The following is a 15,469-nucleotide window of genomic DNA, read 5'->3' on the forward strand; positions in this document are numbered from 1 at the left end:
TTATTACTGCAACATAACCTAGCTTATTATTATCCTCCCACCACCCCACCCGCTATGGAATGGCTGGTTCCCTGTCCACCTACCCTAATGCCAAAGCAGATGGTAGGTAAGCCACAGCCCATGATATATGCATCACAAAATATATATAGCACAAAATTCCCAAGTGACTTCTTGATCCACTCTTTCAGAAGAGAGAACAATCTTCAATTTCCAATTATTTAAAAAGCCTCCATCATGACAGAGAGGAGTTAAGTAAGCAACCACAAAACAACTCTGCGGAGACAGATGGAAATCAGGGAAGAAAAAGGTGTCCGCTAAGTAGATGATTAAACATCACACTTACTTAACTTTCCTTCTCACAACCTCGCTAAAGTTATAGGGAAGAAATGAAAAAGTATAACCTCACATGGACAAATAAAATGGGAGCAACTACATCAGTAGAAGAGCGAATTTAACAAAATATTTGGAACACAAAAAATGGATAAAAAAAGCTCCCATTTTTAACAATACAGAGAACTATAGAGCATGAAAAAAAGCTAACCCAAAAACCAACTACAAACCTGATTATATATATATATATATATATATATATATATATATACACACCTTGATATATATATGATGTATATATACACACATACATACACATATATATGTGTATATATACATATTTGATCTATTTGAATATATTTAAGAGCTATCATTTTTGAGATTTAATTTTTACATTTAGTTCTGATTCATGATTCATTTGTCATTTTGGTGAATGGTTTAAGGTATGCATCTAATTTTACCCTTTTCCAAATGGTTATCTAGTTATCCCATAAAATTTATTTAAATATCCATTTTTCCTAAGTGATTTGAGAGGCCATCTTTATTATAAACTTAATTTCCATATGGACTTGGGTCTAGGCAATCAGACTAATGAAACAGAATAGAGTATCCAGAAATAGGCTCAAGTGAATATGGAATATCAGGACAGTGATTACCTTCAGGGGAAGGAAGGGGTCGTGCTTGGCAAGGAAGATGGAGTGGGGAGGCGTCTGAGCTGCTTACACAACCTGAGTGGTGGTTATATGAATGCTCATCTTAAAATGATTCATTAAGGAACCTCCATACCATTTTCCAAAAGGCTGTACCAGTTTTCATTCCCATCTACAGTGAGCAAGAGTTCCCCTTCTCCAAACAAGTTTTGGCGAGGATGTGGGGAACAGGGAACCCTCAACACACTGTTGGTGGGATTGAAAATTGGTACAGCCATTATGGAAAACAGACTGGAGGTTTCTCAAAAAATTAAAAATGGATCTACCTTTTGACCCAGCAATTGTACCTCTGGGTATTTATCCAAAGAAAACCAAAAGAATAATTTGTAAAGATCTTTGCACCCCTATGTTCACATAGCCAAAATATGGAAGCAACCTAAATGCCCATCAACAGATGATTGGATAAAGAAGTTATGGTTCATATATACAATGGACTATTACTCAGCCATTAAAAAAATGAAATCCTATCATTCTCAATGATATGGATGGACCTAGAGGTTATTATGCTGAGTGAAATAAGTCAGACAGAGAAAAATAAATTCCATATGATTTCAATTATATGCAGAATCTAAGGAACAAAAAGAACAAACTAATCAGAAACAGACTCACAGATATAGAGGACAATGTGGTGATGGCCAGAGGGGAAGGGAATTGGAGGGCTGGGAGAACAGGGTGAAGGGTTAAAAAAGTACAAATTAGTAGTTGATAGATGGTCACAGGGATGAGGAGGGTGGCATAGGGAATGCAGTCAGCAATAATGTAATGGCTGGGCGGAGAGCCAGAGGAGAGAAAGAGCAATCAGGGGGATTGTTTTATAAACTATATAAATGTCTAACCAATATACTATAAACTTGAAACTAATAATAAAACAAAATTTAAAAAAAAATAGAGTTTCCCTTTTCCACAGTCTCATCAGGATTTATCTCTCGTTTGTTGATGATAGCCTCTTAATAGGTGTGGGGTGACATTATATTGTGGTTTTGACTTGCATTTCCCTGATGATTAGTCATGTTGAGTACCTTTTCATGTACCTGTTGGCCACTTGAGTATCTTCTTTGGAAAAATGTCTATGAGTTGCTCTGCCTATTTTTAAATTCGATCATTATTTTTTAAAACTATTGAGTTCGAGGAGTTCCTTATATTTTTTGGCTATTAACCTCTTATCACATATGTGACTTGCAAATATTCTCTCTCATTCCAAAGGTTGCCTTTTCATTTGGTTGATCGTTTCTTTTGCTGTGCAGAAGCTTTTTTAGTTTGATATAGTCCCACTTGTTTATTTTGCTTTTGTTGCTTGTGCTTTAGGTATCATATCCATAAAATCATTGCCAGACCAATGTCATGGGGCTTTTTCCCTATGTTTTCTTCTAGGAGTTTTGTAGTTTCAGGTTCCATCTGGAGTTAATTTTTGTGAGTTGTGTAAGATAGGGGCCCAGTTTCATTCTTTTGCATGTGAACACAGAACTACCATATGATCCAACAATTCTGCTTCTGGGTACATATCCAAAGGAAATGAAATCTCTATCTTAAAGAGTTACCTGCATGCCCCTATTCATTGCAGCATTATTTACATTAGCTAATACATGGAAACAACCCAAGTATCCATGAATGAATGAATAAAGAAAATGTGGTAGATATACACAAAATAGAATATTATTCAGCCATAAAAAGGAAGGAAATCCTGTCATTTGCAATGACAGGAATGGAACTTAAGGGCATTATGCTGAGTGAAATGAGCCAGGAACTTAAAGGCATTATGCTAGGTGAAATGAGAAAGATAAATACGATATAATCTCACTTATATGTGGAACCTAAAAAAAATCAAACTCTATAAAACAGAGAGCAGACTGGTGTTTGCCGGGGGCAGGGGGATTGGCAGTGTGAGTGAAGGTGGTCAAAAGGTACAAACTTCCAGTTATAAGATAAATAAGTTCTGGGGATGTAATCTACAGTATGGTGACTATATTGTATCATATATTTGAAAGTTATTAACAGAGATTTTAAAAGTTCTCACCACACCCCAAAATTTTAACGATATGAGGTGATGACTGTTAACCAACCTTACTATGGTAATCATTTTGCAACACATACACATATAAAACCACTACCTTGTACACCTTACATGCTTATATAATGTTATATGTCGATTACTTTTCAATAAAATTGGAAAAATAAATAAAACATTAGCTTTTTAAATTCTCCCATGTAACATGTTCAGCTACCTCTTTAGTCCTTTTCTTCAGTCCATTTTGGTATCCAAATGGCAGTGGAAATTGTTTGTTTTTCCTTTACCACAGAAATTATATATGTATATTATATATAATTCTATTATATCTATATCTATTATATATAATATCATTTATTTTGCTTTGCCAAATAAATTTCTATCATGTAACTTTAAAAAATATTTATTATTCATTATGCTATATATTTTTCTACATTTATTTTTATGCTCTTTTCTGTATATATTATATCCTACAACAAAAAAGGATTTAAAAAATTCATTTAAAAAATGCATTAGTGATTGGGGCACCAACATCTTTGAAGAACCCTGTGGTGGCTGTCATCTATAAGTCAGAGAATAATGGCATCCCAGCATGATAAAGGCCAGAAAGATGTGCCTAATTACCTGAGATAGGCAGACACACTTGCAATAACAAACCACAGCATAGTACTTAGAGTTTTGACCTATAAGGGCTCAAGACAATAGTTAATTGACCGATAGGGTCCCAAGAAATGAAATAGGTGCCGGGCAGCCTACTAAAGTACTTGATGGATTTTGGAGGGTAAATTCTAGGACTGCTGAGAAGAAACCTGAGTTACGGTGATTGAGATTCACAGCTTCTTACCGAGTTCCCAGACCTCATTCAGGTCACATACCTGGAGTTTCTTTTTCAAGGAGATTGCAGGGTCCTTAAGGAGTGACCCTCTGACATAACTCAGATGTGAATCTTCCCCCAAGCCTTTCCAGAAAGACTTGTTTCCCAGAGTGACAGTGCACTGGAGAAAGGGAAATACCAAGACCTTCAGGAGTTATCCGATACTGGCTCTGGGACCTGAATGTCAGTGTAGTTCATTAGTTAGGGTCGGCTTAGTATGACAAATGACAGCTGGAGCTCTGGTCTCAGTCCACTTACTGTCGGGTTTAATGAGACCACAGACTCATTTTAAGGTAATTTCCTCAGCCCAAAAAGAGAAGAGAGATTTTACTACCTGGCAAAATCCCCATATGGGCAACCTGACCCATGGAGTGAAGGCGATTATGATGGAAGTTCCTGGAACTGTCTCTAAGATAGTCAAAAGTCAACACCACATCCCCGCAAGGATTTGCAAAGATTGGTGCTGCCATTATATTTGAGTTATGCACTACCGTGGTTTCTTCCTTGTCCAATTTACTCACCATTTGAGCCATGGAGAATGGCAGTAGTTTATTGCAAATGTAATCAAGTGGTAATGCCAAGTTGTGATTCCAAGTATGGTATCTTTGTTAGATCAAAGTGTCATTCTATCTCATGTAGGCTCAAGTGGGTTCAGATGGCTCAAGGAAACAGCACGGACAGATGTCCCAGATGCCCATAGCACCTGCTCCTATCATTCTACTGATTTCCTGCCAACCTACACCTATGGCATCATAGGGAATTCCACAGAATCTGGAAACAGAGGGGGAAAAGCCCATCCTGGTGCCTACTGAATCTGCATGCTGAGCTGGCCCTGGCCGTGGACAGTCTCTGTCCTGCTGATCCACTTGGGTGCCCTGAAGGACAGTAGCAAAAGATCACATTCACAGAGGGCATAGCTGGTGGTCCAGGGTTGGGAGGCCTCAAGTGTAAGTGAAGGGTGTCTGGGAGTCATTCTCTAGCCCGTTCTTAGCCATTATTTGGTCATAGCTCCCCATTGACACATTTCAAAACAGACGAATGACCATATAGTTTTTTTTTGTTGTTGTTCTTTTTAATTCAGAAAGAGAAAGGGAAGGAAATAAAAAAAATGTTTAAATAACTATTGCAGAGAAGGAGATCTGGGCTGGATGCTGGGACCCACCTCTTCCAGATTGGGGATTTATTAATGTTTTAAACAAAAGAAAAAAGAACAAAAGAGAAATAAATTATTCTGTTTAATACTGTTTGGCATAATTGCATTGTTTTTTCGTCTTCTAAACACTCAAAACAGCCTCTTCGGGAAGCACTGCGATGAGACCGGCATGAATGGCTGGTGCCTTGGCTCTCTAAAATGGTGGGGGAGGCCCTGAGAGAGGCATTCCATTAACGGCCCCCCAAATCCACCCCCATTTTGCACTCCACCTACTTTTGGAATCAGGAAGGAACAGACTCAAGCTAAGTTCTCAATATATTAACTTTTGGGGGTGCCCACTGCCCTGCCCCAATCCTCCTCTAATACCCCTGCTAGTTACAGTTCCCCCAGCCAGCTGCAGGAACGACACCCATGGCCAGGAGGCTGCTTGGTGGTAGCAACTCACTAAGAAAAAGAGTGGTATTTGTGTTGTCACTGTTGGGAGGGGGGTCCTTTTAGTGGTTTGGAGCTTCACAGAAGCCCTTTTCCACCCCCTAAACTTCTCTAACCTTGAAGGGCGAGAGTACCATCAGCAGCTTCCTCTAGGGACTTCAGCTGGGTTCGGTCATGCAAGTAGCTTCCACTTGGAACCCCTGGTTGTTAGCTTCCCAGCCTTTTCCAGAGCTGGAAATGGAAAGTGAGAGTGAGGAAGCAGGTGAGCATCGGGCAGGGGATGCACGGGCGGGGAGGGGGCATGCAGGAGTGCGAGTCTCCTCCTCCCCAGCTAGGATCTCGGCTATTTCCACGGCCAGTTCAGAATTTTAAAAGAACCTGTGTTGGTCAGCCATACCTGGTAGCTTCAGGTTAACTAAATTATGAGCCCAAAGCAAATAGCACCCCCAAGCAAGAGGTTTCCTATTCCTCTTTGGGGTGATGGGTGAAGGAAGCTGGTGCATGCACCAGGCAGCTGGGCTCCCCATCTCCAGCCTTTTTTCCCCACGGGTTGCTCCCTCTCCCTAGAGCCAGTGTGTGTGTTGGGGGGCAGGCAGGCAGAGACAGAGACAGAGACAGGAAAGAGAAAAGCAGCAGTGCCCCAAACAATCTCAGGGCAAGTTTTGATTTTTTTTTTCTAGAGCAACAAGTAGGCTGGTGAAGAGGCTAGGGCCTAAGGAGAGACGCTAAAAAGGTTGTGAAGAACAGGAGGGGCAGAGGGTGCACGTGAGTGAGAAGCACCTTACATTTGATGTGACGGGGCTTCCTTGTCTCCTGTCTTCTTACACCTTTGTTCCAAAGTTAGGCCCTAGGCAAATTCCAACCCCAAGCAAGGGGTGAACAAATTCGTTTTCTGGTGAGACACTAAATGCCCTGGTCAGAAAGGCCATTCCCAAGGGTGGCCAAAGGCAGGGAGGAGCGGGGAGGAGGAGGGTACCCACGTGCCCTCGGATTCTCACTGCATTTCTTTGGTGGGTTGACACCCATCTGGGCCTGACCGATAAAGGAAATGTGGGGTCTAAAATTCTCTCGGGGGCCCGGAGCGGCTTGGGAGGGCTCTGGCTTTTCCTCTGGGGTGAGGGCGCACTCCCTGGAAATCACCGGGACCGCCCCTCCACCACCCCGAAGCCACTAGGGACTCCCAAGGAGGAGAAGCCGAACCGCCGCTCCCCGACCCCTCCTCTGCGTTTCGTTCCTGGCGCCACCAGCGGGGTCACGCCCGCAAACGACTGCGACAGCTCCGGCCGAGCCTGAGGAAAGTACTTCTTCGAGGACAAAAGTAACGGCTACTCCTTAAAAAGCATGAAATAAAATCCTACCCCAGAGCATAGGGGAGTGGGGATTGAAACCGCTGGCCTGCCTCCGAAGGCCATTGATTGGAGATAGGGCCCAGCGCCGGAAGTTGACGCTGGAACTGGGTCGCATGATTGGTTGAAAGAGGCTCCGACTGCAGCGTTGATTGGTGCCAGGCCCCTGAGTCTTGTGATTGGCAGCATGATTGGTCCAGACCGCGGCGTCGCTCCCGATTGCCTGGAGACGCCCCACACCTGGCGCCACGCCCACGCCCAGGCCGTCGCCCTCGGGCGGCCTTGGGTCCCAGCCGGCAGTGCGCGCCCGCGCCTCGCGGCCGGGCGGGAAGAGTCGCGGCCAGACCTGGCTCAGTTGCCTCGGTAGACCTCGATCTTGCTGGCCTTGGCCAGCATGTCTATGATGTGGGCCTCGAAGTCGGCGTCGTGCACGCCGGTCTTCCGGAACTCGCCCGCGTACCGGTTATTCTCCCAGTAGTGGTGCCAGTTGCCCCGGCTGTCGGCCCCGAACCCGTACACGTTCACCTGCAGGGAAGGACGGCGCAGGTCACTCTTTCTGGGGACCGTGGAGGACTGGACGCAGGAGAGCCACGGGTCGTGGTGGGGAAGGAGAAAGGAGCCACAGCGACCCGACAACTGCCGGGAGGCCGGCGGGTAATCGATTCCCCGAGCGCCGGCGGCGTTGGAAGACGGGACACCCAGGCCCCGATGCTAAGGACACTGATTCACAGTGGGAGGCTGCTGCTCTCCTTCAGCTCTCCTTCCACCCGTCTGTTTGCGTCAGGAAAAACGGCCCGCTTTAGGGCTAGTCCAACCCAAGCTAACTTTTTTTTTTTAATGGAGTACTTTTATTTGAAAACTGGTCAAGTACTCAATACCATACGCTGAAGAATTTACTGGCAAAAGTGGGTGTGCTAGGAGTGCGCATTTCAGTGTATGGCATAGTAGCCCTGACAGCTAGCGAGATGCAGGCCCTTGAATGACTCACCTCCGCGTTCAATACACAAGAGTAGGCCCGTGGGAGACAGCCATTCCGCTGCAACTTCATTCTGTTTATGTTTTTGGTTACTTTTTCTTTATGGCAAGTAATATCAATTATGGTAGTAGTATTCTATTTCCTTTTTAAATAAATTTAACTTTTCAATGAAGTGATTTCAGATTTGGCAAATCATGAAAGTAGTAAGTTTGGGAAATGCAAATCTATATGGCCTAGAAATGGAGGGAATCAAAGCCACTGGGTTTCTTCTGCCCATAGAAACACATTCCTCTTGAGGCAGCGCTAAGTCCTGAGAAGAGCTGCTTTCCCTCTGTTCCATGGATCCCACTATTTTACCCCCAGACTAGGCTACCCACCTCATCACACACATGCAGGGCAAAGAAGAGCACCAGCATCCCTGTGGAAGGGTACCGCCCGTGATGCTCTGTCCACCTGTCATGGATGTACTTGAAGAAGGCTGGGTTGTAGATCTGGACCTGGGGGAAGAAAATGGGATAGGTACATGAGGGGATTTTGGGGCCCAGAGACTGAGGCCAGGTTCTGAGCAGCTTTTGCCAGTTCCTCCATGCTTTCCAGTGGATCTGTTCATCCATGCTCCCTGGTTCCTGCAGCCTCTGTGGAGGTCAGGCATACCAGCAGGTGGGGACTCTGAAGGTTCTAGAAAGGCAGTAGGGGGCACTTGAACCACAGGACCAGGCACACCAGGAGTCAGGTCTCCATTTTCCAGTGAGATGAGGATGAAGAAGGGAGAGGAGGGGGCTTACCTTTTCTTTGTCCACTCGAAGGAAGGATTTCACTGGGGCATAGGTGCTGCAAGCAAACAAAAAAATAACATTTCGATGGCCCCATGGGACCCAGAAATGCCTTTCCTTCCACATAGGCCTGCACGGTAACAGCCTCACAAGAGGCCTCCCTGCTTCCAGACTGTTCTCCCACAGCACATCACTGTAGTACCTCACTCAGGATCCCTCAATGGCTTCCCATGTCCTTAAGGGTAAAATGAGGATGTTTTAGACAAGCACTGGGGCCTTCCATAATCCAGCCCCAACTTTTCTTCCCACAACTCTCTGCTGTGAACTCTCCACTTGAGTTAGCGGATCATCTCAAACCCATGATGTGTGTGCTCTTACCTGTGCCCACAATGACCCTCTGGCAACTCACATTTGGTATAGAACCTTCCTTCCCCATTAGAGAGCCATGTGCCCATAACCTACACTCCCTTTTCTGAGAATCTGTGGGATTTAAAAAACTCTGTAGCGCTTACTTTAGCTTTTGTGTCTCTCGAACATAAGATAAAGTCAGGAAACTGTAACTTATACTGCTGTGTTTAAAAATACATGATGACAACAAGCAAAAGGTAGAAATAACCCACATGTCCATTGGCGAATGAACGAACAAACAAAATGTGGTATATCCATTCAATGGATTCCTATTAAGCCTTTAAAATGAATGATATCCTGATACATGCTATATCAATGGTCCTTGAAAACACCTGCTAAATAAAATAAGCCAGATGTAAAAGGATAAACATCGAATGATTCCACTTATATGAAGTACCTAGCACAGTCAAATCACAGAGACAGAAAGAATAGTGGTTATCAGGGGCTGGAGGCAGGAAGGAATGGGAAGTTATTATTTAATGGCTACAGAGTTTCTATTTGAGATGATGAAAAAGCTCTGGAGATGATGGTGTTGTTTGCACAACAGTGTGAATGCACTTAGTGCTACTGAACTATATGCTTACAGTGGTGAATTTTAACATATAAGTCTTGCCACACACACAGAAACCACGGTGAGACAGTTGATTAGTAGTTGCGTAGGGTTGGAGATGGGTGTGATGAGAGTGGGGGTGACGGCTAAGGTGCACAGGGGTATCTTTACATCTTTATCTTTCAAGACTGTCATCTGTAGAATATGAAAGTGTTCTAAAATTAAACTGTGGTAATGGTTACACAACTTTGTGAATAGACTAAAAGCCACTGAATTGTTCACTTTATATGTGTGAACTGTATGGTATGTGAATTACATCTCAATAAAACTTAACACCTAGTGAATTGAATTTTCTGAGTTTCCCAGTTCTGACTTGGCAACTTCTCTCCAAGAAAGTGCTCAGAAGATAAGAGTTCCCACAGACAGGAGCCACCTTCTGGAAAGGAGACCACAACCAGATTGTCCTTTTCTCACCTTTCCACCACCAGTATGTTGGCTGTCACATGCAGGAAGTGACACACAGCACACTCTGGCTTCAGCTACTAGACCATTTGGGGCCCTCCCTACTATTGCCTCCCTCCTCACCAGCCCCCCTTAGAGGACAAAATACTCATTAAAGGAATTCTATGATCCAGTGCCCAGGTAGACTCCTCCCAAGGTGGTCCCGTCACCCCTATTGCACTCCCAGTCAGCAGAGTGACTCACAATCGGATCTGCCCTGTGGACAGGGCACTGGCAATCCACAGCAGGTCTAGGGCCTTGAAGGGCACCAACACGAAGCTGACGTTGGCGGGCAGGTTCTTGGCACTCTCTGGGTACATGAAATGGTGGGTGGTTCGGCTGCCAACATCCTGCTCAAAGCCCACGGTTGGCGCCTGATTCATCCTGCAGGGACAAGAAGGCGACATGAGAAAAAACTGCCATAGAAACTGGTACAAAGTTTTTAGAGGACAATTTGGTGCTAGCCATCAAAAATATAAATGGGTGCACGCTTTGACCCAGCAATCCCATTTCCAGAAATCCAGCCTATAAAAATGGCTGCATAAGTGTGCGAAGACATGTGTACAAGGATGTTCATGCAATATCACTTAAAATAGTGAAAAGTAGAATCGCTCCAACTATAAAGAACTGGTTAATTCATTTTGGCTCATTCAAATAATGGAATACCATGTAGCAATTGGAATGAATGGAGGAGATTTACATGTGCTAGTAAGAAATAAGTCCAAGAGCTATTCAGTGGAAAAACCAAGTGGTGTGAGGTATCCCACTTCTTTCCTGATAATACCTATCTCTTCAATACCTACTGTGTGTAGCAGGAGGCAATTGTAACACCAAAAAGGAAAACTTAAAACTAGATAGGATAATACTATTTTTTGTTGAAAAAAGAAAGAAAGAAAAAATACTTTTGTATATTAATAGAAAAAATCTGGAACAGTATTAAAATTGTTGACGAGTTACTCTTGGGGAATAGGATTGGGGAGGGATAATTCATTTTTTATTGTATTTATTTGTTTGTTTTTGTCCCTTCAATAACACCTCACCTCTGTGAGGAATAGAGCAGGCAGGAGAGAAAGGCTTAACAGGGATGGTGTTTTCCAGCTGCTGGGGTATAGGAGGTAAGAGGCAGTGGAAGACTTGTTTGTCAAGTTGGCTGGTGCCTGTGCTGGGCAGGAGCTAGGGTCAAGGTTCACTCTTGTGAAGACCCAAGAAACAAATCTCATCTCACCCCAGATGGAGAGGCCAAGTTGATCCTGCAGATCAAAGGGCTGCAGCCCCAGGCTGGATTCTGCCTTTTCCACTGAATCAGCAGCCAGAGAGTTCACAAAGTCCCTTCTTAGACCTGTCAGCCAGCACCACCCTGCCTCCTGCCCTTCAGTCGGCCCTGCTTCAGAGCCTATACCTCCCTCAGGTTCCCCCAGCTTGCTCAGCAGGCACCAATTTTCAAAAATTGGAGAATGAATGGAGTAAGAGGTCCTAAAAGGTATTTCAGAGCCTCCAAGACAAAGGGAAGGCACATGGCATGCTCTTGGGGACAGGATTTTGCTTTGAGGCTCTGATTCATTCTGGAGAAGCCAAGCCCTGGAAAGGGACAGAACAGGATGGAGAGGATGAGCTGGATCCCTGTATCTCAAGGGCAAAACATTTCAGAATTCTATCTATCTGGCTGCCTCCAGCTGCCAACGAAGCACCTGAGGGTAGGGGCACAGGCAGGATAGACATGCATTTGTGCTTAGGGTTTGGTGTCTGGTTGCCTGGTCCCTTTCATTCATTCACATTATTTATGGTGAGCCTATGATCTGCCAGGTACTGCTCCAGGAGTTGTGGATCTATCTGCTGGCTAGATAGGGCAGGAAAAGCTCAGCTCCATTTGGATTTGTCAGCAGGGCTTAGAAGATATACAGTAGGAGGAGGCAGCTGGGTGTGAGGGCAGGTGAATAGAGCCATCATCTCCTGTAACTCAGCTGGGCCCTCCCAGGGGTGTCTTACATTGATCCTGCTCCAAGGAAGGGAGGTCTCCACACTGGTTCCAAACCAAGATATGCTTATAAGCAAAGAGTCATTTCCACTGCTGTCTGGCTCCCTCTTGTCAGCAGCCAGCCAATTACCATCTGAGTCACCCCTTCCATTAAGTGATTCTGTGGTCCACTCTAAACTAGCACATCTCCTAGCCTGGTTCCTGTGAGGGAACATCTGTGAAGTCCTTTCTGCAGCCCGGCCTAGCAGGGGCTTCCCAGGTGTCATAACAGTCAAGCCTTTTGGTCTATTGTGCTTCTACCCTGGAGCCTCCTAACCATCACCAAGGTGCAGGCAGCAGAGCAAGGGAGGCAGGGGCTTCAGGCAGTCTAGAGAATCTCCCTGGACTTTCCAAGTGTTCCAGGGCTGCACTGGTGTGATAGACTTTTCATTCCCCAATCTCAGCCACTGTCTCCGAGTGGAGAGGCCCCTCCTCTCCAGCTCCCACCTTGCTTCCCTTGCACTCTGGGTGCCAGCAAGTAGAGGATGGAGAGAATCTCAGGGGGCCCTGGGTTCCTGGATGGGGCCTACTAGCAACCCCCTCCCTCCCTCATATCCCACCATCCTCAACATAAGAAAGGTTTTGCAAGAAATGTAGAAAGCCTCAGAGACATTGGCCTTGGTGTTGCTATGGAGACAGCAACAGTTTCTAAGACAAAGCCCTTCCTTCTGCCTCCTGGGAAAGCTGGTCTTTCTGCAATGCTCAACCTAAGAGATGCTTAGTAAAAACTGGGCATTTCCAGTATCTTTACTTTTAAGGCTCTTCGTCAAGGAGTGAGGCAGCACTTCCTGTGCCAAAGTCTATACACGAAGTCAGAAAACAGGTTCAGAGCAGAAGGAGCAGCTCATGCTCGGGTTACAAGTCGACCCTTAGTCCCTGGTTCCTTGCTCTGTGTCTCCGTATGGACTGAATGTCCTCCCAACTCTTCTGTCCTCAAGGCTGGGCACCAATGTCTGCTGAATGAATGAGTCCCGACATAATCTAAACCTAACGAAAGATAAGGGAGAGCAGCCCAGAGCCAACACCAGACAGCTACTTTTTCTGCCCAGGACATCCTTCTTCTGTGAGTCTGCCAGAAGGAATCACCTGTGGCTAGTAAGGAAGATGCTAGGTTGGTCTGGGGCCCTCACTCCTGGCCCAGCTACTGAGGGGACCAAGCAGATGGAAGGGGCTCCAGTGGGAGTTTTCACCAGCAATCAGCCAGGAATCTAGTTTCAGCTCTTTTTGGAGTAATTCAGAGTTGGAAACTGAGTGCAGGCCTCAAGCAAAGTCTAGAATGGAAATTCAGCCTCCCCATCAAGGTGAGAGCCTGTCACAGGAGGTTCTGGGTGTCAGAGACCCATAGCAACCCCAGCAGCAGGCAACTCCTGTACGGCCAGACAAGGCCGAGGAAGCCAGTCCCCTCTCCTGGAGGCTTGTCCTGGGCCTACCCTCGGGCTCACCGTGGCTCACCTCATGACGAAGTTGTGCCCGTCCACATCTGGCCCATAGCCAGAGCCCCGCAGGTTGCCCGAGTTCCCCACCACGGCACAACGCCGGCACTGCTGTGGGTCCCGGAAACGGTAGGGGTTCACGCCAGGCACGATCTGGAACAGCTTCTCCAGCACCTCGTTGGTGTTGTGTGACTTGAACTGGGGCTGTAACATCTGTAGAGGGAAGGGGAGAAGAGCAGGTGTGAGCAGAGATGGACTCCCGCCTGCCTCTCCTCTCCTGCCCGCACTCTCCAGTGTCCAAGCCACACGAATCCTGACCAAGCTCCGTCAGGGAGCAGGAATTCCCTGAGTCCTGATGTCCCTTCCACCTCAACGACAGTGAAGTCTCCTTTTGAGCTGCTTTGATGCACTGGATGGGGCTTGGAGTCCATGAGTGACGATCCAGAGAAGACAGGGGTGAGGTGAAGGGAGTTAAAAGCAGCAGAAAGGTGACTGGACCCAGAATGGGACACTCTGGCACCCGTCCCCTCATCTCCTCCCCTTCGCTTTAATCCCGAGGGGAAGTGACAATGCTTCCTTATCCCAGTCTAGAAGAAAATCTTTTTCTAGAGAATCAAGTGAGTGGTCCTCATGGTGTTTGAAATTATTTAGAGCCAACATTTACAAATTAGGACATTTAGCAAAAAAATCTGGACTTCCAGCTTTTCTCGAAGGGTTAGAAGATCCAGCGGTGATGAACAACACCCGTGCATAGCTGAGAGGCTGCCTCCTCTATAAAAGGCAGAGTCCTTCTCACCCTGCGCCCAACGTCCTCACTTCCCTCCATCTTCTCCTTGGACTTCTCGCTCGGACCACTTCTCTGTCATCTACGCCCCGTGCCTGGCCCAGCAGGCATTTCTGGTTAATGCTCAGCCCCTATAGGCACTAGATGATATTAATTCTCTCTCCTTCCAGGGCAAACCTCGCTCTGCCCTTTAGAATCTGTGATCCTAACGGATGGCTCTGGTCAAATGGGCCTCTCACATTGTCAAGGTTCTGGGGGCCAGAAGACGGCCCAGATCTACAAGGAGGCTCTCACAGTGACTCTTACTTAAACAGGGGGACAGACCCCTGAGAGCGGCAGCAAGGTTGGGCGGGGGGACCATGGCTCTCTCACCATCCACCACCTCTGGACATCTGGAGGCAGATCCATGTTCTCTCTGGTCCAGACAGGGGAAATCTTGCTGTCAAAGTGGCTGTCAAACCAGTCGGAGGTGCCAGCATCACCCATGCAGCGGCGGCAGGCACAGCTCTTGCCAGCAAGCCCCTCCTTGCTGAGGCGCTGCAGGCCAGCATAGCCCGGCACCAGCTTCACCCGATGGGTGCCCCCCAAGGCCCCCGAGTCCAGGTAGGGCAGGGTGGCCATGCTGTGATGGGAGTAGGTAAAAAGCAGGGACATGATGAACACAAGCAGGAAGGCCACAGAGAGGAACCACACCCGCAGCGAGCACTTCATGGTGCGAAGCACCAGGAGGCTGGACCACCAGCCCGGCAGGCAGCCGGGTGTCACTGTGGCCACTCTTTTCCCAGCCCACTGGTGGGCCAGCCACAGTGCAGACTTCCTATTTTGACACTGGATGCAAAGGGCATAAGGGTGTGTGCTGTAGAAGGGTCAGCAGCAGGAGTCCCAGGTCACACCCTCTTTCAACTGTAAGGAGAAAGCACATTGGCGGGAGTGGCTCCCCTGGTCCCTGAGCCACTTGGGTCCCTGCTTATGGCTTCATTGGGTCTCTCCGTCACTAGCTGGGCCACAGATGCTCTGCTTCTCCCGCTGCCCTGGCAAGAGAGAGATCAGTCCATTCCAGCCTTCTAGTCCCTTGGGGTTGCTGATTGCCAGCTCTGGAAGCCCCCCTCTTTGGTGGCTCGAAATGGTCCAGTCTGGAGCAGTCGGGGTCCTTGTGGTTCATGAGCAGACGCCGAGGCAG

General features: G+C 46.6%; 1 protein-coding gene across 1 annotated transcript; it reads right to left on the reverse strand.

The window, feature by feature from the left end:
• Positions 1–5,139: 5,139 nt before the first annotated feature.
• Positions 5,140–15,153, reverse strand: ST3GAL2 (ST3 beta-galactoside alpha-2,3-sialyltransferase 2). The gene is made up of 6 exons (XM_039860969.1): positions 14,662–15,153; positions 13,525–13,718; positions 10,263–10,442; positions 8,612–8,657; positions 8,204–8,323; positions 5,140–7,375 (listed from the first exon to the last, which is right to left on the reverse strand). The coding sequence occupies exons 1-6, from the start codon at positions 14,998–15,000 to the stop codon at positions 7,202–7,204; spliced, it is 1,053 nt and encodes a 350-aa protein (XP_039716903.1). The 5' UTR covers positions 15,001–15,153; the 3' UTR covers positions 5,140–7,201.
• Positions 15,154–15,469: the final 316 nt, after the last annotated feature.

The sequence above is a fragment of the Pteropus medius genome, unplaced genomic scaffold (genome assembly GCF_902729225.1).
Source record: "Pteropus medius unplaced genomic scaffold, Ma_sr-lr_union100, whole genome shotgun sequence".
NCBI lineage: Eukaryota > Metazoa > Chordata > Mammalia > Chiroptera > Pteropodidae > Pteropus > Pteropus medius.

What these genes read in the sequence shown, in the direction of transcription:
- ST3GAL2 (XM_039860969.1), bottom strand. Translation starts at nt 15,000, where the DNA reads ATGAAGTGCTCGCTGCGGGTGTGGTTCCTCTCTGTGGCCTTCCTGCTT. An exon ending in ATGTCCAGAGGTGGTGGATG is followed by an intron (nt 13,719 to 14,661) that starts GTGAGAGAGCCA and finishes TTCCCTCTACAG; the next exon opens with ATGTTACAGCCCCAGTTCAA. An exon ending in CCCTGCATGTGTGTGATGAG is followed by an intron (nt 7,376 to 8,203) that starts GTGGGTAGCCTA and finishes CCTTCCCTGCAG; the next exon opens with GTGAACGTGTACGGGTTCGG.